General features: G+C 38.4%; 1 protein-coding gene across 1 annotated transcript in view; it reads right to left on the reverse strand.

The window, feature by feature from the left end:
* The window catches only part of NSF (N-ethylmaleimide sensitive factor, vesicle fusing ATPase), a 149,174-nt gene that overhangs the window by 97,673 nt on the left and 23,875 nt on the right, over positions 1–27,626 (reverse strand). The window contains exons 4-8 of the mRNA XM_069543694.1: positions 26,699–26,738; positions 18,112–18,278; positions 14,866–14,973; positions 14,466–14,541; positions 11,859–12,014 (exon numbers count right to left, since the gene is read on the reverse strand). Coding sequence (XP_069399795.1) covers positions 11,859–12,014; positions 14,466–14,541; positions 14,866–14,973; positions 18,112–18,278; positions 26,699–26,738 — 547 coding nt within the window. The remainder of the gene's footprint in view (positions 1–11,858; positions 12,015–14,465; positions 14,542–14,865; positions 14,974–18,111; positions 18,279–26,698; positions 26,739–27,626) is intronic.

Genomic DNA, 27,626 nt, shown 5'->3' on the forward strand with positions numbered 1-27,626 from the left:
CTTCCCACTGTTACCACCTTAACCCAGGTTTCTAGTGCCACACAGCTGGACAGTTATGGTCTACCAGTCTCTCACTCTCATCTTTCACCTCCTCTCGAGAGCAATGCTTTTCATGCAGCATAATCACATTAATTATCTAAGACACTAACTTTAATTGCTTTGTTCCCCTACTAAAAATTCCCCCAATGACTTCCCATTATGATTGTTTATTCAAAAATTACATTCATCTGGCAAATATTTATGTAGGGCAATGCTTTTCAAACTATGCTAAGACCTAGTTTATTTTTCCTTCTAAGTTTTCAATCCATTGCAGACCAATGTTTTCGTAAAAATACAATTTAAAAAAGTGATAATTTTTAAATTACTAAAAACAGTTTCTGAATTCTTATGATCAATTTTGATATTTTTCTCATGATGGACTGGTAACAACGGTTAATGGCTCAGCAATGGTCTGTCGACTGTATTCCAAACTGCCTGGGTGTTGCTAATACACAGATAAAAAGATATTACAGTTGCACCCTCAATGCAGGGTGATTGTGCCATTCAGGGGAGACATTTTTGATTGTCACACAGCAGGAAGGAGGGACTACTGGCACTGAGTGAATAGAGGCCAGAGATGCTATTAAACAACCTAAATGAATAGCATAGCCCCCGCCCCCTGACAAAGAATTATCCAGCCTAAAATGTCAAAAATGCCAAGGCTGAGAAACTCCGCTTTACAACTGTAATGCAAATGAATAATTAGACGAAAGGCTAAGAACAGAGCTCTATTCTAAGCGTATATACAAGATGCAGGGGACACACAGCACCTGAGTCTGCCTGGAAGGTTAAATAAATGAATAGTACTTACCAAACAAAGTCCTCATCTCCTGACTCATAGCTTTCCAGAACCCAACCACGGCCTAACTTTCAACAACAGTGTTGCTAGACTGGTCAAAGTTGTGAATTCTATACCTTGCTTACTGTCAACTTCCAAGGATACAAACAACCATCCCTTCCCCTCCCCCTACCCAAATCACTCACCATTTAAGGCCTCACTCAAGGGCTAACTTCTCCACGAAGTCTTCTGTGATCCTTTCTTTTAAAATCCTAAAGATTTGCCATCTATACCACTCATTTAGCATTCTATCACATACTGGCTTTTGATACTATTGACATTTGTTAGGTTACATTGTTTAACTCCTAAATAATTACTTGATTTTTACATTCATGTGCCATCTTTAAGCTGACAGCTCACTAAGAGAGAGCTTCTGACACGGCCCCAGCAACCACCCATTTCCTGTGGTATGCTACAAAGAGCAGAGAAGGCAATGGCACCCCACTCCAGTACTCTTGCCTGGAAAATCCCATGGATGGAGGAGCCTGGTAGGCTGCAGTCCATGGGGTCGCTAAGAGTCAGACACGACTGGGCGACTTCACTTTCACTTTTCATTTTCCTGCATTGGAGAAGGAAATGGCAACCCACTCCAGTGTTCTTCCCTGGAGAATCCCACAGATGGGGGAGCCTGGTGGGCTGCCATCTATGGGGTCGCACAGAGTCGGACACGACTGAAGCGACTTAGCAGCAGCAGCAGCAGCAGCAGCTACAAAGAGGGCCAAAAGCACATGAAGCATGTGGACTGGAGTTATTAGATGGCAGACATTACCGTCCTATCACCAGTTCTTCACCTGTCTTGAGCTCACGACAATCTGAATATGTCAAGTTACTACAAAAGTAATTTATCGACAAACTTTAGTATCTTAGAAAGTTTACTGATTCATAGACTGAGTGCCTATACTTCTTACCCCAGGCCAAGGTAAGTCCTCAGGTTTTTGCCACATTCAAGTTCCAGAAAATCTACTAGAAATAAGAAAATTAAGGAATCCCAATGGAGACAGTTTCTCCACTCAAATTTTAAAACCCAAACAGACAGTTCTTTATGCTTTCAGTCAAGACACTCACTGTCCAGACAACAATCTGAGATTTTAGAAAATATCTCTACTCTTAAAAACAAAAATGGTTAGAAGAAGGTGGGGAGAAGGGGAAGGAGTAGAAGCAGGGAAAAAGAGGAGGAGGAGATGAAAAGGAGTATGAAGAAGAAGAAGGAGGAAGTGGTAGTGTAACTCTTGAGCAGAGTAAGAGAGGGCAAAAAGCTAAAGGTCAGACTTCCATAGTTATTAACCAGCTCTATATATGCTCAATATGCAGAATTCTACCAAATCACTAAAATACTGGGTAATGTCTGAATGTGGAGACTGTCATTTATAAGTGTGTGCAGGAAATGGTAGTGGGTGAGGCCAGACCTATAGACCTTCAGTGATGTAATAATTCCTCCCTCCCTTTTCACCCCCAAATCTATTAGGTCTAAGCTCTTACAACCTTATATATATATATGGAAAGGTTTGTAAATTTCCTTGAGAATTAATTCAGGAAGAAAGGCAAACATGAAGGTTATGCACTCATCATAGGATATTATCTGACATAAAATTCAAGGCTTTATTGACTACTTGACTGTTAGTTTCATCTCCTCCATATCCGGAGAGGCAACTCGGAATACAGACTCTGAAGCCAGGCATCCTGATTCCCAGTCGCAACGCTGCCAGTTGTTAGTTGTATGAACTCAGTGAGTCATTTCCTTTCCTCTTTTTCCCCCCTGGTTCCTGGACCAGAGACCCAAGTTCTAGTACTAGTTCCACCGATGACCTGTTAGTGACCTTGGGCTACAATTTCTGCACCTGTAAGGAGAAGGAGCCAGGGGATGTACTAAATCAGCGGTTCTCAACAAAGGGTGACTTTGCCCCCAGGGGACATCTGACAATGTCTTGAGATATTTCCGGTTATCATCACTAGGTTTGAGAGGGACAGCACTACTTGGCTTCTAGCTGGTAGAGGCCAGAGATGCTGCTGAAAATCTTACAATGCACAGGACAGCCAGCACTTTAGGACAAATAATTATCCAGCTCAAAATGTCAACGGTGCCACAACTGAAAAACCTATGGCTTCAGCTCCCTTGAAGGTCACCTCAGAGGTCCCCTAGAAGTGAGGCTGAGAAGCCCATTTTAATGGTTTTATATTATGGGCTTTCACGAGAAAAGAACAACATAAGAGTTAACGACATGCACTCTCAGGCCAGATTCAGTCATTTCAGTTCAGTCGCTCAGTCATGTCCGACTCTTTGTAACCCCATGGACTGAAGCATGCCAGGCTTCCCTGTCCATCACCAACTCCCAGAGCTTGCTCAAAGTCATGTCCATTGAGTCAGTGATGCCATCCAACCATCTCATCCTCTGCTGTCCCCTTCTCCTCCTGCGTTCAATCTTTCCCAGCATCAGGGTCTTTCCCAATGAGTCAGTTCTTCACATTAGATGGCCAAAGTATTGGAGTTTCAGCTTTAGCATCAGTCCTTCCAATGAATACTCAGGACTGATTTCCTTTAGGATGGACTGGCTGGATCTCCTTGCAGTCCAAGGGACTCTCAAGAGTCTTCTCCAACACCACAGTTCAAAAGCATCAATCCTTTCGGTGCTCAGCTTTCTTTGTAGTCCAACTCTCACATTCATACATGAATACTGGAAAAACCATAGCCTTGACTAGATAGACCTTTGTTGGCAAAGTAATGTCTCTGCTTTTTAACATGCTGTCTAGGTTGGTCAAGCTTTTCCTCCAAGGAGCAAACATCTTTTAATTTCATGGCTGCAGTCACCATCTGCAGTGATTTTGGAGCCCAAAACATAAAGTCTCTGTTTCCATTGTTTCCCCATCTATTTGCCATGAAGTGATGTGACCGAATGCCATGATCTTAGTTTTCTGAATGTTGAGCTTTAAGAAAACTTTTACAGTCTTTCACTTTCTTCAAGAGGCTCTTTAGTTCTTCTCTTTCTGCCATAAGGGTGGTGTCATCTGCATATCTGAGGTTATTGATATTTCTCCCGGCAATCCTGATTCCAGCTTGTGCTTCCTCCAGCCCAGCGTTTCTCATGATGTGCTCTGCATATGAGTTAAATAAGCAGGGTGACAATATACAGCCTTGATGTACTCCTTTCCCTATCTGGAACCAGTCTGCTGTTCCATGTCTAGTTCTAACTGTTGCTTCCTGACCTGCATATAGGTTTCTCAGGAGACGGGTCAGGTAGTCTGGTATTCCCATCTCTTTCAGAATTTTCCACAGTTTGTTGTGATCCACAGTCAAAGGCTTTGGTGTAGTCAATAAGGTAGAAATAGATGTTTTTCTGGAACTCTCTTGCTTTTTCCATGATCCAGCGGATGTTGGCAATTTGATCTCTGGTTCCTCTGCCTTTTCTAAAACTGTGAACATGTGGGATTTCATGGTTCATGTATTGTTGAAGCCTGGCTTGGAGAATTTTGAGCATTACTTTGCTAGTGTGAGAGATGAGTGCAATTGTGCAGTAGCTTGAACATTCTTTGGCATTGCCTTTCTTTGGGATTGGAATGAAAACTGACCTCTTCCAGTCCTGTGGCCACTGCTGAGTTTTCCAAATTTGCTAGCATATTGAGTGCAGCACTTTCACAGCATCATCTTTTAGGATTTGAAACAGCTCAACTGGAATTCCATCACCTCCACTAGTTTTGTTCATAGTGATGCTTTCTAAGACCCACTTGACTTCGCACTCCAGGATGTCTGGTTCTAGGTGAGTGATCACACCATTGTGGCTATCTGGGTCATGAAGATCTTTTCTGTATAGTTCTGTGTATTCTTGCCACCTCTTCTTAATATCTTCTGCTTTTGTTAGGTCCATACCATTTCTGTCCTTTATTGTGCCCATCTTTGCATGAAATGTTCCCTTGGTATCTCTAATTTTCTTGAAGAGATCTGTAGTCTTTTCCATTCTTTTGTTTTCCTCTATTTCTTTGCATTGATCACTGAGGAAGGCCAGACTGTCTGAGTTCAAATCCACCACTTACTAGCTATATGTCTTGGACCAGTTACTCAACCTTTAGAGAGTTAGTTACCTTTTCCATTAAATGAGAACAATACAGTATCTACACCATAACGTTGTTGTGAGGGTTAAATAAGTTAATAGATGTAAAGCATTTAGAACAGTGCCTGGCCCTATATAATTATCAGCTAACGTCACCATTACCACCTGAATACAGAAGGAAAATTGGGAAAAAAAAAAAAAAACAGCAACCATTTTGCTTTAGGAGTCACATGAATTAGGTTCCTGAGTGGAAAGGTTTTTAAGAGCAAACAGACTCAAGCATGGCTCCTCACGTGGCAGACACTCTGCTCTCCCCCAATCCCTTCTCCCACTCCTTCCTCTCTAGTGCTTCCACAGCTGCTCAAAGTCTCTGAAGTCTCGGGTGCAACTGTTCTCACAGTTGGGAGGGAATACAAGCTACTTGCATCCCATTCTATAATACAGAAAGTATATCCATTCTATAATACAAAAAGTATATCCATTCTATAATGCAAAAATTAACTGGAGGAAGTGGCCTGTTACACATCAAGAAACTGTTTTTGTCTTTTAGGAGAAAAGGACAGGTATGTCTGCCTATGCTCAGTAAGGGGCTGCCATCGTCGCTCTTGGGATCCAGGCCTGTCTCTGAGCGCTCCTTCTCCACAGAAACTTCACCAGGGAGAGGGACATCCCTGTCCCCCTGCTCCCTCGATGTGCCGTCAGGGGAGCTGCCATGAGACAGACAGAGCCTACATGGTTATCTTTTCGTTTTTTAATTACACAAGCAGAAATACCATAGTTAAACATTCAGAGAAGAGGTACACAGAGTGAAAGAACAAACATCTCTCTTTATGTCCCATCCTCACTTCCCTTCCATGGAAGCAAGCAATTTTTTTTTTTTCAATTTAATGTGAGTGCATATTGACTTTTCTAACAGCATGTACTTTATTATGTTTAATTATTAAAACATATCTGTACATTTACAGCTATATCCTTTTAAGATTTGTTTCACTGTGTGCCACAGTAGGTTGGGAAGGATGCAGCCTAATTTATTTAATCATTTCCTCACTGGCGGACATTTAGGTAAAAACGTCAGACTTCAACTTCATAGTGACTTGATTTGTAAGTAACTCAATTGTAGTTTCCAGCAAATAAAATCCACTGGTGATTCTATAAATAGTTCTGCCTCCCTCAAAGAAAGAAATCATTCTAAAAGTCTATTTATAAATTAAAAATGCCAACTGAATTTACATATAATTTGACTCTGAGATAAAAGCATAACTATAACATTTATATTCAAACATAAATAAGTTTAACTTAAAAAATTAAAACCAATGAAAATTTCACTTTAGGTTAAAAGTTTCAGCATATAAAAAGACACCCATAATATTTTCTTAGGGCGTCTGTTTTATCTTTATATCGGGTGCTACAGTTTCTGAAAATCACACGGTCATAAGGCCATTTTCTTCTTCTAATTAAAAAAATAAAAGATAAATTCCCCAACCTGAAGTTAGAATTAGTAAATTATCATATTCTTCATATTCAAGTATCATCTATAAGTACTCCGTGGAAAAGCAGAAGGGGTGAGTTTTGCATCTCTAACTAGTGAGCAATTGCTTTCTTTTCCTTTCCTAATAAATTACAGGCAGACTTGAACAGATGTCAGGTTGGCATTCAAAACCTAAAATATAGCTGAAAAGCAAGTTATGACTAATACAAGGAAAAGATGAATGTCAGAAAGCTTCATTTTTTTTTTCTTCAAATTTCAGATAAGCTCTTTAGCCTTAGGGTTCCTTTTACAGAGCCCTAGAGTTCGGCAAGATGTCTTAACCCCCATTTAAATTGCAATCTCTCATGTGTGGGGGTGTGAAAATGCATTTTAAGAGTGTCAGTGTTTATGTTAATCTCAGCAAAAACTCTCTCTCTCCCAAATATGGCACGGACAAAACCTCAGCACCCTTTCTTCCACTGTATTTTATTTGCACTGTTTTTAGCATGTGAAAGATGTCTGCATGTGACTGAAAGGCTCCTTATCTTCTCAGCAACTGACTTGGTAGAGTAACTGCAGTTTCACTGGTGATATCAGAAATGAGTTGGTTTCCTCTAGAATTTCAAGAGACCTTAAAAATACAGACTGAAAATGGGTTTAAAGATGGAGGTAGAGAAAGGGGGACAAGAAAGAACACAGTGTCAGTTTCAAAGAAAGGGGGTACAGGATGCTAACTACTGGCTTTACTCCCCACGGGGTGGTCTGCATTTCCATCACTATAGTGCTGGTTCTCAGTTGTGTCCAACTCTGTGAGCACATGCACCGTAGTCCACCAGGCTCCTCTCTCCGTGGGATTTTCCAGGCAAGAATAGTGGAGTGGGTTGCCATTTTCTATTCCAGGGGCTCTTCCCGACCCAGGGATCCACCCTGTGTCTCCACGGTCTCCTGCATTGGCAGGCGGATTTCTTTTACCACTGAGCCACTTGGGAAGCCCAATTACAAGGTATAGGTCCACCCAAGGACAGGATGAGGCTTGAGGCCTTTAAGTCACTACACTCTTTTCCTTCCAGCTCTGAAACAGATAACTTCTGCCAAAGCTACTTTGCTTGATGCATGTGAACTTAGGCCTAAAATTATAGTAAGAGACAGTAATTCTGTAACAATTATTTCACTGTTCTTTGAATAAAAAGCTGTTTTTGCTGACATTTATGGCATAGAGGTAACTGCCAGGGATGCCAAAAGAGGAAGTTTCTTGGTACAAACTATCTTTTCCAACCAAAGAGCTATTATGAGAATGGAGGTGATCCTTTGTCCAAAGCACTCTTCACACAACTGCACACCAGGCAATAAGCGTGGTGAAGGGCTGAACAGGAGCACAAGGGCATTACCCTGACACCTCAGTGTATGCAAGGGCTACGGCGTTTATTCACCCTCACTTAATGAGGCTGGTTTCTGATGCCGAGGTCTCTATCCTGGGACCCAAAAGGTATTTCTATTATCCCACAGAGTAAGGATTTAAGGTCTTTCCTAACTAAATGGCTATCACTGTAGGCGCTGGAGGACATTCTAACTAAGAGGTTGTTGGGTATCTGCTAGGTGCAAACTTTAGGTCTAGTTTTCCTTGCTAATGCTTTCATATGCTTTCAAGGAAGAACAGCCCCATGTGGGTTTTGGGGTGAGTCCAACTGCTCCAGACAAGAAAAAAGTAAATAGTTACAATGATTCAGAAAAGAACAACAGAAGTCAAAGTACATTCCCCCAAAGGAACCCCTTTTCCTAAGTCTACATATGACCTTTCTTCCATTCTGTGTGGGGCTGGTTGTATGTGACCTCTTTTCCCCCTAAAGACCTTCCTTGACTTTAATTCTATATATTAAAAAAAATTTTTAACAGGGGCTTCCCTGGTGGTTCACCAGTAAAGAATCCACCTGCAAATGCAGGAGACGTGAACTGGATCCCTGATCTGGGAAGATCCCACACGCCCTGAAACGACTAAGCCCATGCGCCACAGCTGTTAAGCCTGCACTCTAGAGCCCAGGAGCTGCAACCAGTGAAGCCCACACACCCTAGAGCCTGTGCTCAGCAACAGGAGAAACTATTGCAATGAGAAGCCCACGCACCGCCCGAGAGTAGCCCCCACTCACTGCAGGAGAAAAGCCCACGAAGACTCAGCATAGCCAAAAATGAATGGGTAAAAATTTTAAAGGATTCTCTCTTAAAATACTGTAACAAAAACAGGAAGGTGTACACTACATACTTGAAAGTATTTCAAGAGAAAAGCTAACGTATGGGAAACTCTGGGACCCTTATTTCATGTCTATTACATTATCTGATCCCTATTTTTTCCTGCATAATTGTCTGCCTCTGGTTAATTCTTTAGTCTCTCTGTATCTCATCAGCAAAATTCTGTATGCATCTAAACTATATATGCAATTTTGAAAAGCGACACAAAGTTTTACAGGCAAGAGGAAAGAACTATATTGCCTAGAAGCATCATTATCAGTCTTATAAACACAATGACAGAGGAGAATTCTAAATTTTTCACTTTGTGAACTTGAAACCTTGATATATAGGCGAGAAGATCCATTTAGTTAAGATTCCTGCTTACAAAGTAGATATAACTCTAGATTCCATGGCAAAGACAATGATTTGGTCTCAAGCCAAAATAAAAATGTTCCCTGTTTAAATAAAACAAAATAGTCGCATAACCTATATTAATTATTCTTTTCTAATCCCTATTTTTTTTTCTTCATTTGAATTGATTTAACCAATCATATCCATGTCCAGTGAGATCCCATCCAGGTTGACTATTTAGTTAACAAAGAATGAAGGAAAAAAAAAACCCAGCCAATTCTGTTCCCACTTGGCAGGGTAAAAGAACACAGGATATATACATAAAAAAGATGCATGTAATGTTAAATTAAATGTAGCAATTTGTACTTTTTATATGCCTTTATCAAAGCCTAATGAGAACTTTCTAACCACATTGTACTCAGAAGGCAATGAAATTTTTCTACTATGTAATTCCTCCAAAATTAAAATGAGAAAAGAAGTCTCTATAGGAAAATAAGGAATGATACATCCACAGCAAGAGAATTCTTTCTCAGCCATTTTCTCATTAAAAAAGTAGCATAAGGACACTGAGAGTCTTCATTCAGAAAAAAGAAAAAAAAATGCCTTTCAGTTCAGCTCAAAAACCAAGGTACCTTAAGACTTACTGCCTTACCCCCACCCTGTTTTTAAATTTATTTTAAAAATGGAACATAATTGTTTTACAATGTTGTTAGTTTCTGCTATATAACAGTGCAAATCAGCTATATATATATACATATATCCCCTCCCTCTTCAGCCTCCCTCCCACCCCAATTTATTCTTTTAAGTCAAATTGACAACACATGCTTCTTGATAACAAAAAGCCATAAAGAAGTATTACTTTTTAAAAAGAACTCATTTATGCCTAAGTAAATCAGTAAAAATATTAGAAAAATAAATCCATAAAAAATGTAATGGGTAGTAGTACTAACAAACCTGAAATTCAAGGTCCTTGGTCAAAAAGCATACTGTACAGTTCAACTAGTTTCAATATGGACAGCAGAAACAGATTAAAGTCGCTCAGAAATGCCAAATCTCTTTTGATTTAATTTCAAACTCTTCAAGAGCTGACAGAGTCACAAACCAACAGAAACGGGTTTACTTCCTTTTTTTTTTTTTTTTTTTTGGGTTTACTTCTTTATAGGTTGTTCTCTCAACCTCAGAGAGAGGCCCTAATGAGCAAGGTTTGGACAATGCACAAACGGGAAACTAGTATCTGAACCCTTGTAAGCTTTTAAACCATGAGAAAATATTTTAATATAGTTAAAAGATAAAACTTATAGAAGCAGCTATTTTTCTACTTGTTGGCTGTAGAGGGGTAGCGGTTTACTCGCTAAGTCATATCTGACTCTTGTGGCCCCATGTACTGTAGCCCTCCAGGCTCCTCTGTCCAAGGACTTTCCCAGGCATGAATACTGGAGCGGGTTGCCGTTCCTTTCTCCAGGGGATCTTCCCAACCCAGGAACCGAACCCACGTCTGCTGCATGGCAGGCAGATTCTTCACCACTGAGCCACCAGGGGGAGTTCACATGTTCAAAGACACAATCATCATACTGTCTGTATGGGGCTTGGTAAATGAGTAAAAAGTAAAAATGAAAATGAGTAAAAAGATATTGCACAAGAATAACTTAGAACATTTGGAATCATCCTTTAATCTCTGCTTAGACCTCAAACATACTCAATATTTCCATGTCTTTATTTTAAAGTTTTATGGATTTATTGTGCCTCAAAATACACCTTACCAAGGTAGTGAACTATCACATTTTTAACTATTTTCCAAATTAAAATTCTGGTTTTTTATGGTCTTGGCCTTTGTGTCTTTCAGATAAAAAAAGTATCTTATTGCCATTTCAAGGTGTACAAAATTCAGGTGATGAGGGTCTCTGTCATTTTCTCTTAATCCAATTTCAAACTCGACCTTTAGCCAGTGAACAGGTGTGTGCTGTGTGTAACTTATCAGAGTGAGCGACTAGGCCGAAAGGCTACCAACAATAGGAGGTTGATAGAACCAAGCACTTAGTGCCTAGAAAGTCGTTCTTAGCCCCACCATGATGAATATACTTTTATCTCCCAGTAGCAATTTAAAGATAAAGAATGATGGAGGTGAAGGGAGTAATATATTTGTATTCCTTCAGTTTTTTTGGATACGGTTTTTAACACAAATAGCCTGCCAGAAGCTGTTACGGTATAAATTCCTTCCTCAGATATTCTGTAGCTAACATTCCAATCCAACGTATGATATGCATATGAAAACACTCATGACAGCATTTCCACCAGGGCAAATAAAGCCATTTCACACACGGATAAATTAAATAGACCTTCAAGAAAAAAGTGATAAATGACTAGTGCATTTCTTCGTACGCAATGTGGAAATTCCTATGTATATTCTGCATTCGTCCTTTTGCATAAATTTAAAACAGGCCAAGTATCCATTTACCAGGTATGAAGATGCATTAACTGGGTAATACAATTTAAAAAAAGGCAACAGCTAATATTAGGACAGTATCCATAGTCTAATAGATAATGACTATTCGGCACGGTAAATCTGACCTTTACATTTCTAAATAGGCCCTGTTAAAAATTCATAAATATATAAATATAATGAAATTTCTAAACATGTCCTACAGAGAAACATACTTGGATAAATAAAATCAACCAACCACAATTATTTTTATGATTTTCCCATAAAATGAAAATGTAGTTTTAAAAATCCTAAAACTTTAAAAGTTTTTTTAAGCTTTTTTACAAGAGGAAGAAAACAGAAACAGTTTGTCAGGCCTGAAAAATAATTTCAAAACATTACTGAAAACAGATTTTATCACATCCATTTTTTAAAAACAATACAAGATTTTATCCGATTTTTCTTTTTAAAACTCACCCATCTGTTCAACAATCTCTGGAGGAAATACTCTGGAAGCAAATGCTCGTCGAAAAATATCTGAAAACTCCTTGTCCAGACCTCCTATTCCCATTTTCTCAAAGTTCCAGTCAGGATTGATGATAGACTGGCGATTTTCCTTGGTTTTAGCTTTGCCTATTTCAAACAAAGATAATCAAATGTGAGAGAAGAACTTCATCACTAAGTGTAAAAAGACAGTCAGAACTCCCTGGGCATCCTCAGTGAATGAAGAAAAGCTATCAAACATGAAAACACCTTCTTAGCTGATTTTTTTTAAGAAGGATGAGTTTTGTTATATTTGCTAGTTTGTCTGGTCCCCATTTAGGGTCAGCAAAACACTTTCAAAATGACTGGCTCAGCTCATGCTATAGTCAATCCATGAAGCTTGGTCTTATTGACCTCTAACTCCTAACCAAGTTAACTAACTTGGTTGATTAGAAGAAACACCATGTGCATATCTGATGAAGAAAACACTAGTTGCCAGACATGCAACTGACATCTAGCAGTCCCTCAAGGCTCCTAAAGCAATATTTAAAAATACATATACTTATCTAAATTAAGTATATAATCAGGAATTTAACTCTTCAGCCTGAAAAGATGTATGAAATTTAATGTCTTGTTTGCTTTTTCATTTGCACAACCATCTAAAATTATCCTAAAGTCTTGGACGATTTCAAAATTCATGTTTTCAAATTCTTTCACAAAGAAGAAAATTATCTAACTTAAATGTCATAGTGCCCCCTAAAGTAACTCAAGAGAACCACATTAATTCTCTCAAACACAAAGAATAAAAGTGCCTTAGTACAGTCCACATAAACAAAAAAAAGAAAGTACTATACTTTTAATTAGGGAATAACAGGTCACATTAGAAAAAGTTTACCCTAGATGCGAATTGTATGGTTAGTTTTGTGGACCTAACACTTTTTACGAAGTAACCAAAAATACTTTTCTTAAACTCTACTGCCCTCTTGTGGCCAAATTATACAATTTTATTTTCCAATGGGGGGGACACTATTAATCACATAGAAATTACCTCTATTGTACAAAAGTCATGCAACTCTCTTGGGATAATATACCATATAATATACAAAGAAATCACTCCAGAAACATACTGGATCAACAACAGGAGATTATGATATATCCTAATTATGATCAAACTTGGTAGATGGACTCTAGCCACCAGGGAAGCCATAAAACAATATACTAGTCATTAAAAACAATACTGTAGAAGTATATTTATTAAGATGCTTGACATATGTTAAGCAAAAAGAACAAACTATAAAACAGTATGAAGATATAATCAAATATTTTAAATTTCAGAGTGAGCTGTTTTTGAGTGCTTATTCATATGTCATGAAATAAATATTTTACAGCTGAAAAACAATAAAAGAGGAATGATAATTTCTGGCTCTGGATAAAAGGACACACATTCAAATTTAAATGACGTTGGATATAATAGTGTGTAACCACTGAAAATCCTCTGCCTTGCACTGGGATAGACATCAACATAGGTAAATGCAGCTAATGGCATTAATATGCTGATGACTTACTGTTTTTAGAGCCCAGTCCGCATTATTCTAATATAATACAAGTGGGGTTAACGTACAAGAGTAGGAGTGAACTATGACTCTGCTGGAAAGACTTCCTTTACCTGTACATTGATCGTTTAACTCAGTCACTAATGGAAATAATGCTAGTGTCACATTTAACACACAACCAGCTGGGGGACATTCTACAAAATCCATGACCAGCTCTCACGGTCATGACAAGACAATGAAAGTCTGAGGAACTGTCAGAGACTGGAGAAGACTATGGAGACTAAACCACTAAATGCAACGTGGAATTCCGAGTTAGGTCCTGGAACAGAAAAAGGACATAATGAAAAAACTGATAAAATACAAATCAAGCCTCTAGTTTAGTTAGCAGCAATGGAAACATGTTAATCTAGTTTTGGAAAAGTGTACTATGGTTACTTAAGAGGTACCATCACAGGAAGCTGGTTAAGGGTATACAGGAACTTTATAAAATATTTTTCATGAATCTTCTGTCAGCCTGCACATATTTATTAAAAATTAATTTTTATCTGTATCTTTTCCTTTATTTTTAGTGAGGTTACTAGGAAATTTAAAATGACATACATGGCTTACATTATATTTCTATTGGACAAAACTGATCTAGTGAAGGTTTTAAATTTATTCTACATCAGTACATCTGAAAGATAGGAAACACTCCATGATTCTGTGACAAGCCTTTTCAAGGGAAGTGTCTCTATTCTCCCTCCCTGTTTAATCACTGTAGTTGAGTCACGTATTGTTAACAGATGTGCTGTGTTTAGTTGCTCGGTCGTGTCCGACTCTCTGCGACCCCATGGACTGTAGCCCACCAGGTTCCTCTCTCCATGGGGATTCTCCAGGGAAGGATACTAGAGTGGGTTGTCATGCCCTCCTCCAGCGGATCTTCCCAACCCAGGGATCGAATCCAGGTCTCCCACACTGCAGGTTCTTTACTGTCTGAGCCACCAGGGAAAGCCATTATTAACAGATGGTCCCACTTTACTCAGAATCTTCTAAAAACGGTAAATCTTACCAATAAGATTGAGTGATGAATTTTCTGCCTTTTCAAATGCAACCTGACTGTTTCCAACAACCAGCCCTATTTCAATCTATAAAGAAAGACAATAATTAGTAGTTAGTCTTATAGCAGATTTCTGGACTTCTCAAAGCAAGGTGAAAAACAAAAGAGAAATGAAGTCTCCATGAGCAATGCAAATTTTTCAAACTATCAGCTATTTCAAATTACTATTAGATCTTCACATAAGTCTGTTTTATACTGTATTTTAATAACTATGCTGGCTTTAAAGACAATTTTTCCCTACTACCTTAAAAGAGTACATAATATAAAAGAAATCGCTGAGGGAGAGAATGGCTAGAAAATTATATTAATTGGCACAATGCACATCAGACAGATTATCAGAAACAAAACATACCTTCTGTCTTTTACCAGTTGCAGGCTCTCCCTTGAGGATACTAGGATCCATGGCTTCAATGTCTTTGACCAGTAAGCCAAAAAGCTTTTCATTGAAGCTAAATACAAGCTATGTAGAAAAGACAGGGGGAAAAAAAAAATCACTGTATGATATAATGGTTTGATTTTCACATTATCGCCCATGTTTTTCAAATGCAGGCAAGCAGCTTTCTCTTGTATATCACTCTTCTCCACAAGGCAAACTACCCATATAACAAAGGAACTAACATTTATTGAGTATCTGCTGTGTGCCAAACAAACATTACAGGATGTTCTGTAATTAATACTCAGTAATTCTCCTGCAAAAAAATCAGTCCTATTTTACCAGTAAGGATGCTGAGATTCACAGAGGAGTTAAATGGGACCTAGAGTAACAGCAAATGGCAGTGCCAGGATGCAAGCCTTGGTTGTGTGCCTCTAACATCATGCTTTTCTACAATCAATACAAAGTGCCTTCCATTCAAGTGCAGAGACAGCTTTTGAATGCTCATTCACTCACCAAATATTTATTAAGTACCTTCTACAACCTAGGCCCTCTTCGAGATACTGGGGTACAACAAAAATACAATAAACAAGGCTGACTGTCAATTCTGCCACTACTAATTACAAGAATGGGAATAAATACTAAGAAGAATGATTTAAGATATTTATTTCTTCTCTGTATTATGGAGGATTTTCTTTCATGGGTTTGTAGATGGTTGCATGTTACTGGGTTTTAAATTATTACAAATACCAAGGCATTTTCTATTAAAATACAAAAGCTAAAGGAGACAGTAAAAACAATGAAGTTTTAGTTAGGCAATTTGAGCACAACTATCAGAAAGTGTAGGAATCCAGAAGGACTATGGTGAAGCCCAAAAAGCAATGGGCAGGTAAGTCAACAAATTATCAGCTACCTATCTCGCTGGGGAGCCTCCTCAGTCCATCTAACTCCAAGTAGCAGCCCAGTGGATCTCTAGTGCATCACCCCATTTGACTGACATTAACAGTATATGGCATTTCTTTCTTATTTTCTGTCCTTCCCAACTAGAAAGGAAGCTCTACAAAGGTAGGAACCGTGTCTGTTTTATTCACCAAAGATCTACAGGGCCTAAAACAGTATTTACTGAACTCGTACTAGGTGTTCAATAAGAATTTGTTAACAAATGCATCAACTGACTAGCAGGTTCTTGCCTCAGCTACACAGGGCAGCTCACAGGTCGTCTCCGGACCTAAACAAAATTCCTCATGTGCAAAATGAGGAGGTTAGACAAGATAACCTCTGAGGTTCATTCCAATTCCAGTACTCTTAAAAACAATAATATGTGTTCTGTGTCCTTTTCCTGTTTATCAGTAACTCAAGTTTTCGATTGTGAAAGTTTGATATTATGATATACGGGTTAACCAAATCCTTAAGAGTCTCGTCTTTCCAGATAATACACTCCACTCATTTCCACAGGTCCCTCCTTCTGCCATTTCTCCCATTTTACAGGCTTTCCCACAGGAGAGACACAAGGACAGTCTACGTAACTCATAAGAGATCAGAACACTATAAAGCTGGAATTTTCAAATTTTTTGGCCACAGAATCCTTTTATACTCCTAAACCCCCAAATTTTGTTTATATGGATTGTAATCTGTTAATATTCACTGTATTAGAAATTATAACAAGGAACTTTATTAATTAAAAAAAAACAATAATTAAGTACATGATATATTAACACAAATAACACAGTTATAATTTATTTTAAAATATTTCAATTTCCAAAGGTATAAAACATAAGTGGGAAGAGTGGCACTGTGGCATTCCTGCAAATCTCTAATTTCTTTTTTTTCCTTTTTTTTTTCTAATTTCTTGCTTAATGGAAGACCACTGGGCATTCACATTTGCCTCAGCAGGCAGTGTAACTAGGCACAACTCCACTTGTGAGAGAATAAGACAAAATGGGCATATAACATCCTTTTTAAAACATGTTTTGATATTAGATTTGACCTCACAACCCCCCTGAAAGAGCCTCAAGGCCATAGTTTGAGAACAGCTGCTATGGAGTTATGGGAGGAGGAAGGAGTTAATGATTCAGAAAAGTCACAGAAAAAGAGATAAATGGAACGGTAAGGTCAAAAGAGCAGAGATTATTTATGTAGAGAAACAAATAATAATTTATGAACTCACACATTTTTTAGGTAAAATTGAAAAAAAATAAACAAAAACACAGAATTTCTTCTTAGGAGACCAAACAATGTACTAACTGAAGTCCAAAGAGGGGAACAATATAAACAGTATTATTTTTTTCTTTTATTCTAGTGGACTATAGTTGACTTACCCTGTTGCGTTAGCTTCAGGTGTACAGCCCAGTGATTCAATTATACACATATTCATTTTATTTTAGATTCTTTTCTCATATTGATTATTACAAAATATTGGGTAGAGTTCCCTGTGCTATACAGTAGGTCTGTGCTGGTTATCTATTTTAAATATAGGTGTGTGTGTGTGTGCGCGTGTGTGTGTGTGTTTACCCCTCCCCCAATGTTTGCCTTTAGGTAATCATAAGTTTGTTTTCAACAGCTCTAAGTCATTTCTGTTTTGTACATAAGTTCACTTCTTTAAAATTAAATTCCATATATGAGTGACATCACAGGATATGTTTTTCTCTATCTGATTCACTTCACTCAGTCAGTATGATAATCTCCAGGTTCATCAATGTTGCTACAAATGGCATTGTTTCACTTTTTTATGGCTCAGTAATATTCCATTGTATATATGACTCTCATCTTCTTTATAAGCAATATTATTTTTAAGAAGAGAAAATCTGGGCTTCAAAAGCTCCATAAAAAACTGAATATATATTTACATGAAATTTTCTTAAGATTCTCAAAGAAGCTCATAACCAAAAAAGAATTACTTTTCTACAGAAATACATCAGGAAAACAGAAAGACATCCTCAGACAAATGTCCCATGACAAGAAAAGAAATTTGATATACATGTCTATAGTGTTCCCAAATTTACAGAAAGAAAAGCTGCTGTCCTTATATGTGACACTGTAACCTAATTTTATAATTTTTCTAAACAGTCTGCTAGAGGTTCAGCAAATATATTTCCCTCACTTTTTATCACTCAGCTTATATATAGCTGTTCATATGCAAAGCTCCTCTTAGCTTTTAAAAAACAATTAATTTTGGACAAGTACAGAGATTAGAATGTCTCTAAATGAAAGACAGTTTGAAACTACCTGTTGACCCACTGAGAATGCCTGGTTGTTGAACTGCTGAATAAATTCTGCGGCCATCTTGTCAGTATCATATGGGTTGGAGTCGATACTTTTTTTCTGCAGGAAATCAATCTCGATGGTCATTGTGCCAATACACTGCTTGGCTTTGTCAAAGGTATATAAGGACACTAGGGAGAGAAAGAAGGAGCAGTTTTTTAAATCACAGAGATACCAAATCCTTGCTGTGCTTCAAATAACTAAAAGTTTCACATAAATGAATTAGAATGTGACCAAAGGGGGATTTTTCATGACGTTCATTGGAGGGATACATAAGGAACAGATATTTTTTAAACATAATAATAACCACTAGAGATGTTCTTCCTCCTGTCTTAATTGGAACATACCGAACAGCAATCTCCTGTACTTTTACCCCTCACCTGACTGTTCTGGGGAAATTACAGCTGTCCCCATATAGCCTCTCCATCTTCCTCCTTCTCATTAAGCAGAGGATGAAGTGACAGAATGGGAAGTCCTGGTAGAGATGGCTGTTTCCAAACAAGACTGTTGCTTGACACAAGAGAGAGCTAAGGTCAGAGGTGTGTGGACTCTTTTGCTTTAGCAAATTAAGAGTGTAGGACCAAAACAAAAAACAAAGCAAAACCAAAAAAACCTTTGAGAAAAAAACGTTTCCTAGAGGGGTTTCCTCCAGAGCAACTCAAGACTTTGACATTTCTTTTATTAATACTACAAAAATATTTACTGAGCACCTAAGATTCCAGGGAACCTCAGTAAGTTCTACATGCATAACAGGACAAAGACCAGACCTGCAGCTCATATTTGTATTAACAGCACCTAATAGTGTCTGTGGGCTTCCCAGGTGACTCAGCGGTAACGAATCCGCCTGCCAATGCAGAAGATGCCAGAGATGCGGGTTCAATCTCTGGTGGGGAAAATCCCACGGAGGAGACGATGGCAACCCACTCCAGTATTTTTGCCTGGGAAATTTCAAGGACAGAGAAGCCTGGTGGGCTACAGTCCACGGGGTCGCAAAGAGTCAGACATGACTGAGCACAGCAAACAAACAGCAGCGTCGGCAGGATGCTTAATATATTCATGAACTGTTTAAATGAAACAGCAGCAGCAAAACACCTATACTTTCCATAGCAGTAACAGAAGAGGCAAAACAAAGGGACTCTGGAAACTGTGTTTCACTCTGTTAGTAAACAGACGAATCTATAAATCACCTAACGTTCTGCGCCTTGATTTGTCATACCTATAAGATAAGACTGGGCTAGATAAATCTTTATGGTCCTTTCATGCCCAATTTCTGTTCTCAACTTATTTCTTACAGACTAGCTGAGTCTAGTTTTGAGTTACGTACAAGGATTTTTTGTAAATCCTTTGAATGAAATTGCTTGATTAATCATATTTTTGTATTTTGGTCTGCCATCATAAAGGGGACACACATATTTGATACATGTTTTCAAAAGCAAAATAACAAAGAAAGCCAGGATGGAGGGTTGGAAAATTTGCTGAAGATCAAAGACTCAGCTGAGAGTTTCAGAATACTCTCTGGCCTCCACTTCTGCAGGTTGTGTTCTTTTTGTATACTTCCTAGGAAGTACAGATTACATTCTGAGTGATTTTCGTAAGAGAGATTAGTTGTTTCTCCATATAATGAAATATTTATAGGATGAATAATTAATGGAAAATAAATAAGTTGATTGACAATCTCATTTCCAGGGGTCTGTCCCCAGAAGACTCTTGAACATGTGTCTAAAAAGAAAGTTACAGCGAGGTTCATTGTAGCATTATTTCTAATAGTCAAACATTTTAAAAATGCTTATCAGTCAGGAAATGAGGAGTAAAATGTGGCATAGTCATAATGTAGAATAATGTGTTAGCACTTAAAATTAAAATCTGATATATATTTAATAAAGATGAATGGCCCATTAAAACATAATATTGAGTGAAAAAAGTATAATTCAGAAAGGGCTGCACAGTATAACACAATTTTGTGCATTAAAGACTCCAAAACAATTTCATAGCATCATCATGTGTGTGTATATATGCATATGTATACATATATGCATGGATATATACAAGTGTGTGAACCATTCTTATACCAATAAATTTGAATACGTTATTAAAATATCATCAATACCAACTATAGTTTTCAAATGCATCTTAATTTAAGGTCGATGTTCCTAAATAGAAAAGACCAAGTTGTTATCATTTCAAATGCTACGGCAGTACCATGGACAGTTTCACAGGCAGCACCATGGTCAGCGCCATCATCAGCCCCCAAAGGGACAGATGCCCTGAGGGTTTCAGCAAGGAGCAAACGGCCAAAAGGTTAAGAATGGTTCTTATTTTATGACCAATAGTAATTTAACATCAAAGATTAATTTATAAACAAAAAATTATAGCCAGTGCTTTGAACAGGCATTACAAAGACAGGTTCAAAAAAACATGTGTTAACTGAACATCAGTCTGCAATACTTAAAACATGGTACTTCCAGAGAGAAAACTAAATGATTCTTCTAGAAGATTCAGTTTGAGAACTAAAATCACTGACCTGACTAAAAAATTCTCCTTACAGACAGAACTCCTGTTTTAGAATCTTTGAATAAACACTCCCCTTCATACCAAACTTCCTATTCTCTCTTTGCCTACACCTCTACTTACACTCAGAGAAGGCAATGGCACCCCACTCCAGTACTCCTGCCTGGAAAATCCCATGGGTGGAGGAGCCTGGTGGGCTGCAGTCCATGGGGTCACTAAGAGTCGGACACAACTGAGCGACTTCACTTTCACTTTTCACTTTCATGCATTGGAGAAGACAATGGCAACCCACTCCAGTGTTCTTGCCTGGAGAATCCCAGGGATGGAGGAGCCTGGTGGACTGCCATCTATGGGGTCGCACAGAGTCAGATATGACTGAAGCGACTTAGCAGCAGCAGCAGCTACTTACACTGAAAAAGCTTTGTACCTTTATGCTACATCATGACAACAATCAGGCCCCCAAACCCTTCCTTACCTCAAGCTTACTCCACCTTAGTCCCATCGGAACGCTTAAGTTTTATAATTCTGCCAATTAGGTCTGTTTGATTTGCCTTTTTAAAGAACGATTTTACATTCAAGGTAAGCATTTCTGGGAGCAGAATGCTTTAAACACAATTTAAGGCCACAAAACACATTTTTTTCATTTCATCTTGAATTTTCTTTTTCACAACAGAATTTATCTGCATTAAAAGTTAAGAACACTCATATTTAGGAAAGTAAGTTTAAGGAAATGAGAAGCCTAAGCCTCATACACATCGGTCTTCTCACTAGATTTAACGAGTGTTCATTTTTTTTATCTCTGACAGTGTCTGTAAGCAGGGAGCCCTGGCTTCAGGCACCGACCTACTTCCCTTTGGGGCCGAGCTCCTCCTCTGTCTCAGCTTCGCACTGTTTCCAGGTGAGGAGGTGACAGTTACGGGAATCACTTATGTCAATGTTCCCAAAAACGTGACTGATAACAACTGCTTAAGGGTGACTGTTAAAAACACAGATTCATGAATTAGACTCCCCAAAGGAGGGGCCTGAGAATCTCTAAAAACAAAACAAAACAGAACTCCCCAGGTATTTCTGTGAGGCAAGTTTAGAAAGCACTAATTCTCCAACATTCACTACCAGTTATCTGTATCTAATTTCCTTTATTTTCACCCCCTGCTGCCTGCCAAGTTGCTTCAGTCGTGTCCGACTCTGTACAACCCCATAGACGAGGGCCCACTGTCTCTGGGATTCTCCAGGCAAGAACACTGGAGTGGGTTGCCATTTCCTTCTCCAATGTATGAAAGTGAAAGGTGAAAGTGAAGTCACTCAGTCGTGCCCAACTCTTCGCGACCCCATGGACTGCAGCCCACCAGGCTCCTCCGTCCATGGGATTCTCCAGGCAAGAGTACTGGAGTGGGGTGCATTTTATCTTTAATCCTACTTCCACAAAGAAAAGACCAAATAAAGATAATCCCAATATTTATTTCTGATTCAGGAAAAACAAACAAACAAACCAACAATAAGTTGCCAAGTTCCTAAATGAGAAAGAGGATACTCTCTCCTTCCACTTTACCAACTTCTCTTTTCAGGCATCTTGACTACAGACTAGGTTCATAATGTGTTCCAGGCGACTGCTTTAAGTAACTGCTTTCTTTCAACCAGTTTAAAGTTAATATATCTTTGAATATCTCTGAAAGCTTGGATCCAGAGGATCTGAATGTGAATCTGAACATTCCCACACATCCCCCTAAAACTCTGTGGGAACACCAAGGAGAACAAATAATGCTATGCACAGTCCACACTGTCAGCATTACGAAGAGACAGAAAATACCACAAAACTCAAATTACTTGAAAATAGAGAAATATGTAACAAGATTAGACAGAGCTCCCATTGTGGAAAAAAAGGAAAGGAAAGCAGTACATAGGGAAAATACAAACAAAAATCACCCCTCAAAAGAGAAAGTCTAATACCATCTTGTTAGCCCAAGATGCTAGGTACTCAGAAAGGACCTGAAAGTGAGTAGAACTGGAAGTAGTAACATCAAAGAATCACTGGAAAGAATCAGACAAATAGAGAAAGGGTGGTGCCCTTCAAGACATGGCAATAAAGGAAAGAAGACAGTAAGAGAGGAAAATTAGGGATCCCACAGAAACCAAGGAGAAATAAGCTATGCCAACCAACCTTTCTACCTACCCCACCTCACCATTATTAAAGAAACTGCCCTTCTCCACACTAACAGAAAAGAATGGTCTTGCACTAATAATTTTGCCTACAAAATCATGTGAAACAAACAAAAAAATAATTCCACAAAGTTACTGTAAATAAAACATAACAAACAACAAAATATTGCAGCATTTCAGCTGTCTTCTCTAAAAAGATCAACTATGAAATAGAAAATATATATAACATTTTAAACTAAATTAAGTATCCTCAAACAAATACTTAGACATATAACAAAACATCTAAAGTCAGAGGATTAAAAACTAAGAACAGAAATAGACAAATATTAGTAAAAGAAATGCAATGAATTTATCAAACATAGGAAAGAAATCAAGGAAAATAAAACTACTCAGAAGTAAATAATAAATTACAAAGTGTCCATGGAAGAATAGATTCAAGTTAATATTTAATAAGAGGCAGTGAATGAAGACAAAAAAACTAAGATAATAAAAATAAAGAATTTACAAAGAATAGAGAGAAAGCAACTGAGATGTAAGACAGATAAGGCCTAAAATACATATATAATTAGAACCCTGGAGAAGAGAATCAAAACAATTCAGTCAGAACTAATATTTAAAACCAAAACCTAAGAAAATCTTCTGGAAATAGACAAAATTTAAATCTGTACATTGAAATAAAGTATTGTATAGCTGAGTTGTTGACCCAGAATGGCCAATTCCAAGCAATATCCTAATAAGGATATTAGAATTTAAAGACAGAAAATCCCTCAGGGCTCCCAGGCAAAAAAATCAAATTACTTATAAAGGTAAGAAAATAAGACTGGCATCAGACTTCTCAACAGTTTAATACAAAATAAGGCAATGTGATACAGTATTTTCAAGAAATTCAAGGAAAGAAAAGCCAAGAATTTTATATCCAGCCAATCAGCCCTTAAAGGCATCAAAGACATAAAAGAAAAATGTTTGAATATCCAAGAACTTAGGAAACACTGTACACATATATACTTCCTGGAGGAATCTACTAGAGGATAGGTTTTATCCAACCAAGTCAGTTCATTCAGTCGCTCAGTAGTGTCCGACTCTTTGCGACCCCATGAATCGCAGCACACCAAGTCCGTTACCAACTCCTGGAGTTCACTCAGATTCACGTCCATCGAGTCTGTGATGCCATCCAGCCATCTCATCCTCTGTCGTCTCCTTCTCCTCCTGCTTCCAATCCCTCCCAGCATCAGGGTCTTTTCCAATAAGTCAGCTCTTCGCATGAGGTGGCCAAAATACTGGAGTTTCAGCTTTAGCATCATTCCTTCCAAAGGAATCCCAGGGTTGATCTCCTTTAGAATGGACTGGTTGGATCTCCTTGCAGTCCAAGGGACTCTCAAGAGTCTTCTCCAACACCACAGTTCAAAAGCATCAATTCTTCAGCACTCAGCCTTCTTCACAGTCCAACTCTCACATCCATTCATGACCACAGGAAAAACCATAGCCTTGACTAGACAGACCTTAGTCGGCAAAGTAATGTCTCTGCTTTTGAATATGCTGTCTAGGTTGGTCATAACTTTTCTTCCAAAGAGCAAGCGTCTTTAAAAGGGTTGATCATGATCATTTATGAGATTTATTGTAGAGCTGAGACTAAAACAAATATGGGGTCATTTGTGAAAGAACAGCATGTAAATCCTGGAGGAGGGCATGGCAACCCACTCCAGTATTCTTGCCTAGTGAATCCCCATGGACAGAGAAGCCTGGTGGGCTACATATAGTCCATGACATCGCAAAGAGTTGAACACGACTGAAGCAACTAAGCACGGCACAGCACAGCATGTAAGTACCGTAGAAAGAAATGCACTAACACGCACAGCATGGTGACTGGAGTCACCAATACTGAACTGCACACTTGAATGTTGCTAATAGAGTAGACCTTACAAGTCGTTATCACAATGAAAAAAAAGCTTCTGACAGATGTTAACTAGATTTATTGTGGTAAGCATTTCACAATGTATGTAAATATCAAATCATTATGTCAGGTGGTTCAGTTCAGTTCAGTCGTGTCCGACTCTTTGTAACCCCACGGACTGCAGCACGCCAGGCTTCCCTGTCCTTCACCAACTCCTAGAGTTTGCTCAAACTCATGTCCATCGAGTCGGTGATGCCATCCAACTACCTCATCCTCTGTCGTCCCCTTCTTCTGATTTCAATCTTTCCCAGCATCAGCGTGGTGCTAGTGGTAAAGAACCTGACTGCCAATGCAGGAGACACAAGAGACGAGGGTTTGATCGCTGGGTCTGGAAGATCCCCTAGAGGGGGGCAGGGCAACCCACTCCAGTATTCTTGCCTGCAGAATCCCCATGGACAGAGAAGCCTGGCAGGCTACAGTCCATAGGGTTGCATGGAGTCGGACATGACTGAAGTGACTTAGCATGCATGCATACTTGAAACTAATATAATGTAATATGTCAATTATATCTCAACTTTTAAAAAGTTGCTTCTTCCACTAAAAAAAAAAACCAGACTTAAAACTTGAAAAAAAAGGAAGCAATTAATTACAAAATGAGAGGAGAAAGAGGAAGGCAGAATATAAAGATTAACTACCATATAGATGAGAGTCAAATGGTATCTTTTAGAAGATATCTCTGTATTGTTTTTGTAACCTTTCCATAATATGAATTTTTTTAGGTCTTAAAAGCGACTCACACTTCATTTCCTCAACTTTGCCACAATGACTAAGAAACAATGCCAGTTTTCACTTAGCTCTTTGGTTTATAAACCACAAGCAGCTTAGTCTTTTTTTTTTTTTTCCGTTAAGTCATAAACTGCTTTCCATATCCTTCCCTAATGAACTATGATGACTTTATAACACATTTTAAAAAGTCCATACTTTTCTTAAGTTACTGCCACCCTTTCTTCTCCTTACCCTAAACCTGGTTTATCTTCTTAAACAAAAACATTCGAAAATACATCTCAGTATACAGTAAAATGGAATCACCATGTAATAATATCAATTATTTCTCTTTAACATAACTTAACTTTAAAATAATTTTTCCATAGCCATAATTTCAGAGTCCTGTCAGCTTAATTCCAGGCAAGTCAAATAACCTCCCAGCAATTGTCCTTCACTCCTGTATTCTTCCCACTCCTCGCTATACTCCACAATAACATTAGAACTCTTTTCTAAACGTAGGATTTTGATGGGCTTATACAAGACTTCTAAGTGCGTTTGTGTAAAATCCAAAAATTTCAGTATATATTTCCAGGCCGCCCACTAACTGCATGCTCCACCTCTCATCACTTAATACAACCCATTCAGGCAAAACCTTTCAATCAAACGCACTTATGAGCGATGCCTATAATTTGCTTGCTCCCATCCCAGTGCCTTTTATTTGTTCTATTTCTCATCTGAAGAGCCTTTGTTCCTTATCATTACCATGTCATGCTTTTATCCTACTTCATAATCATGCTCAAAACTTCAGTGCTGGAAAGATTTCTCTGGCTAATTATCCAGTCTCCACTCCTGTTCTATCTCAGCACTTTTACACAGTGCTCTTAAAGGTAATTTGTGCAAAAATTTACCTTGCACTTTTTCTGTGAGCTATGAATATGTGGATGTTCCTGGGAAAGGAGAGGAGAAAGAGGAAGGCAGAATATAAAGATTAACTATGGTATAGATGAGAGTCAAATGGTATCTTTTAGAAGATATCTCTGTATTGTTTTTGTAACCTTTCCATAATATGAATGGACAGACATATAACAAGTAGACAGAGGAAGTAACTACTTACCTTCCATTCTCATACACCTAACTGTAACATGGTTGAAAAGAAAACTGCACAGATATCTGTAACTATGAGAAAATCGTAAAGAAAATCTACCTCAGATAGCTAAAAAATATACCTACCTTCTATTTCTTGCCCAATAGAAAGTCCAGCCCATTTTCGCTGTAAAACAGAAGTGGGGAGGGGGAAGACACTTAATACCACATCAAAATCAGAGAAACAAAGAAAACAGGATTTCTGTGAATTTCATATACACATTCCAAGACTAAACCATGGCTGTTAAGTGTTGAATCGTGTCCCACAAAAAAGATACATTAAAGCCTTAGCCCCCAGCTCCAATGAATGTGACAGCATTTGGAAACAGGGTCTCTGCAGATGATATCAAGGTAAGATGAGGTCACAATGAATTAAGATAGACTCTAAGCCAATATGGCTTCCTTATGAGAAAAGAGAGACACAGTCAAATGGGGAAAAAGTCATGTGACAGTGAAGGCAGGGACTGAAGTGACGCACCCACCAGTCAATGAACATCAAAGACTGTCTGCTACACCAGAAGCTAAGCACAGAACAGATTTTTCCCTAGTGCCTTCAGAGAGAACACGGCCCTGCTGACACCTTGATTTCAGACTTCTGCCTCCAGAACTGTGGGAGAATAAATTTCTGTTATTTTAAGCCACCTCGTTTGTGGTACTTTGTTACAGCCGCCCTAGCGAACATATGCTATAGTTTATTTATACCTGAATATCTGTCCTCAAAACGTAGAAAGTTTGCCTTTTTACAGTAAAGCCGGCACCACTGAGTAGGATGCTCCTTTGCATAATATTTTAATGCTCCTGAAGGCCTTCGGAGTATCAGACATTTCAGATTCTAAATGTACTGTGGATAGGTATACTGTTTGATACAGTAGCACAAAAAGAAAGATGTTCAATTCATGAAAAATACATCAGAACTCATCAGACAGGCTATAATGAAACCAAGCAGGGATTCAAATCATTAGATGGTCATGACTACTCTTTGTGTACTAGCCAAAGAAGTGTCAGGCATTTGTGA

Source organism: Ovis canadensis, chromosome 11 (assembly GCF_042477335.2).
Source record: "Ovis canadensis isolate MfBH-ARS-UI-01 breed Bighorn chromosome 11, ARS-UI_OviCan_v2, whole genome shotgun sequence".
Taxonomy (NCBI): Eukaryota; Metazoa; Chordata; class Mammalia; order Artiodactyla; family Bovidae; genus Ovis; species Ovis canadensis.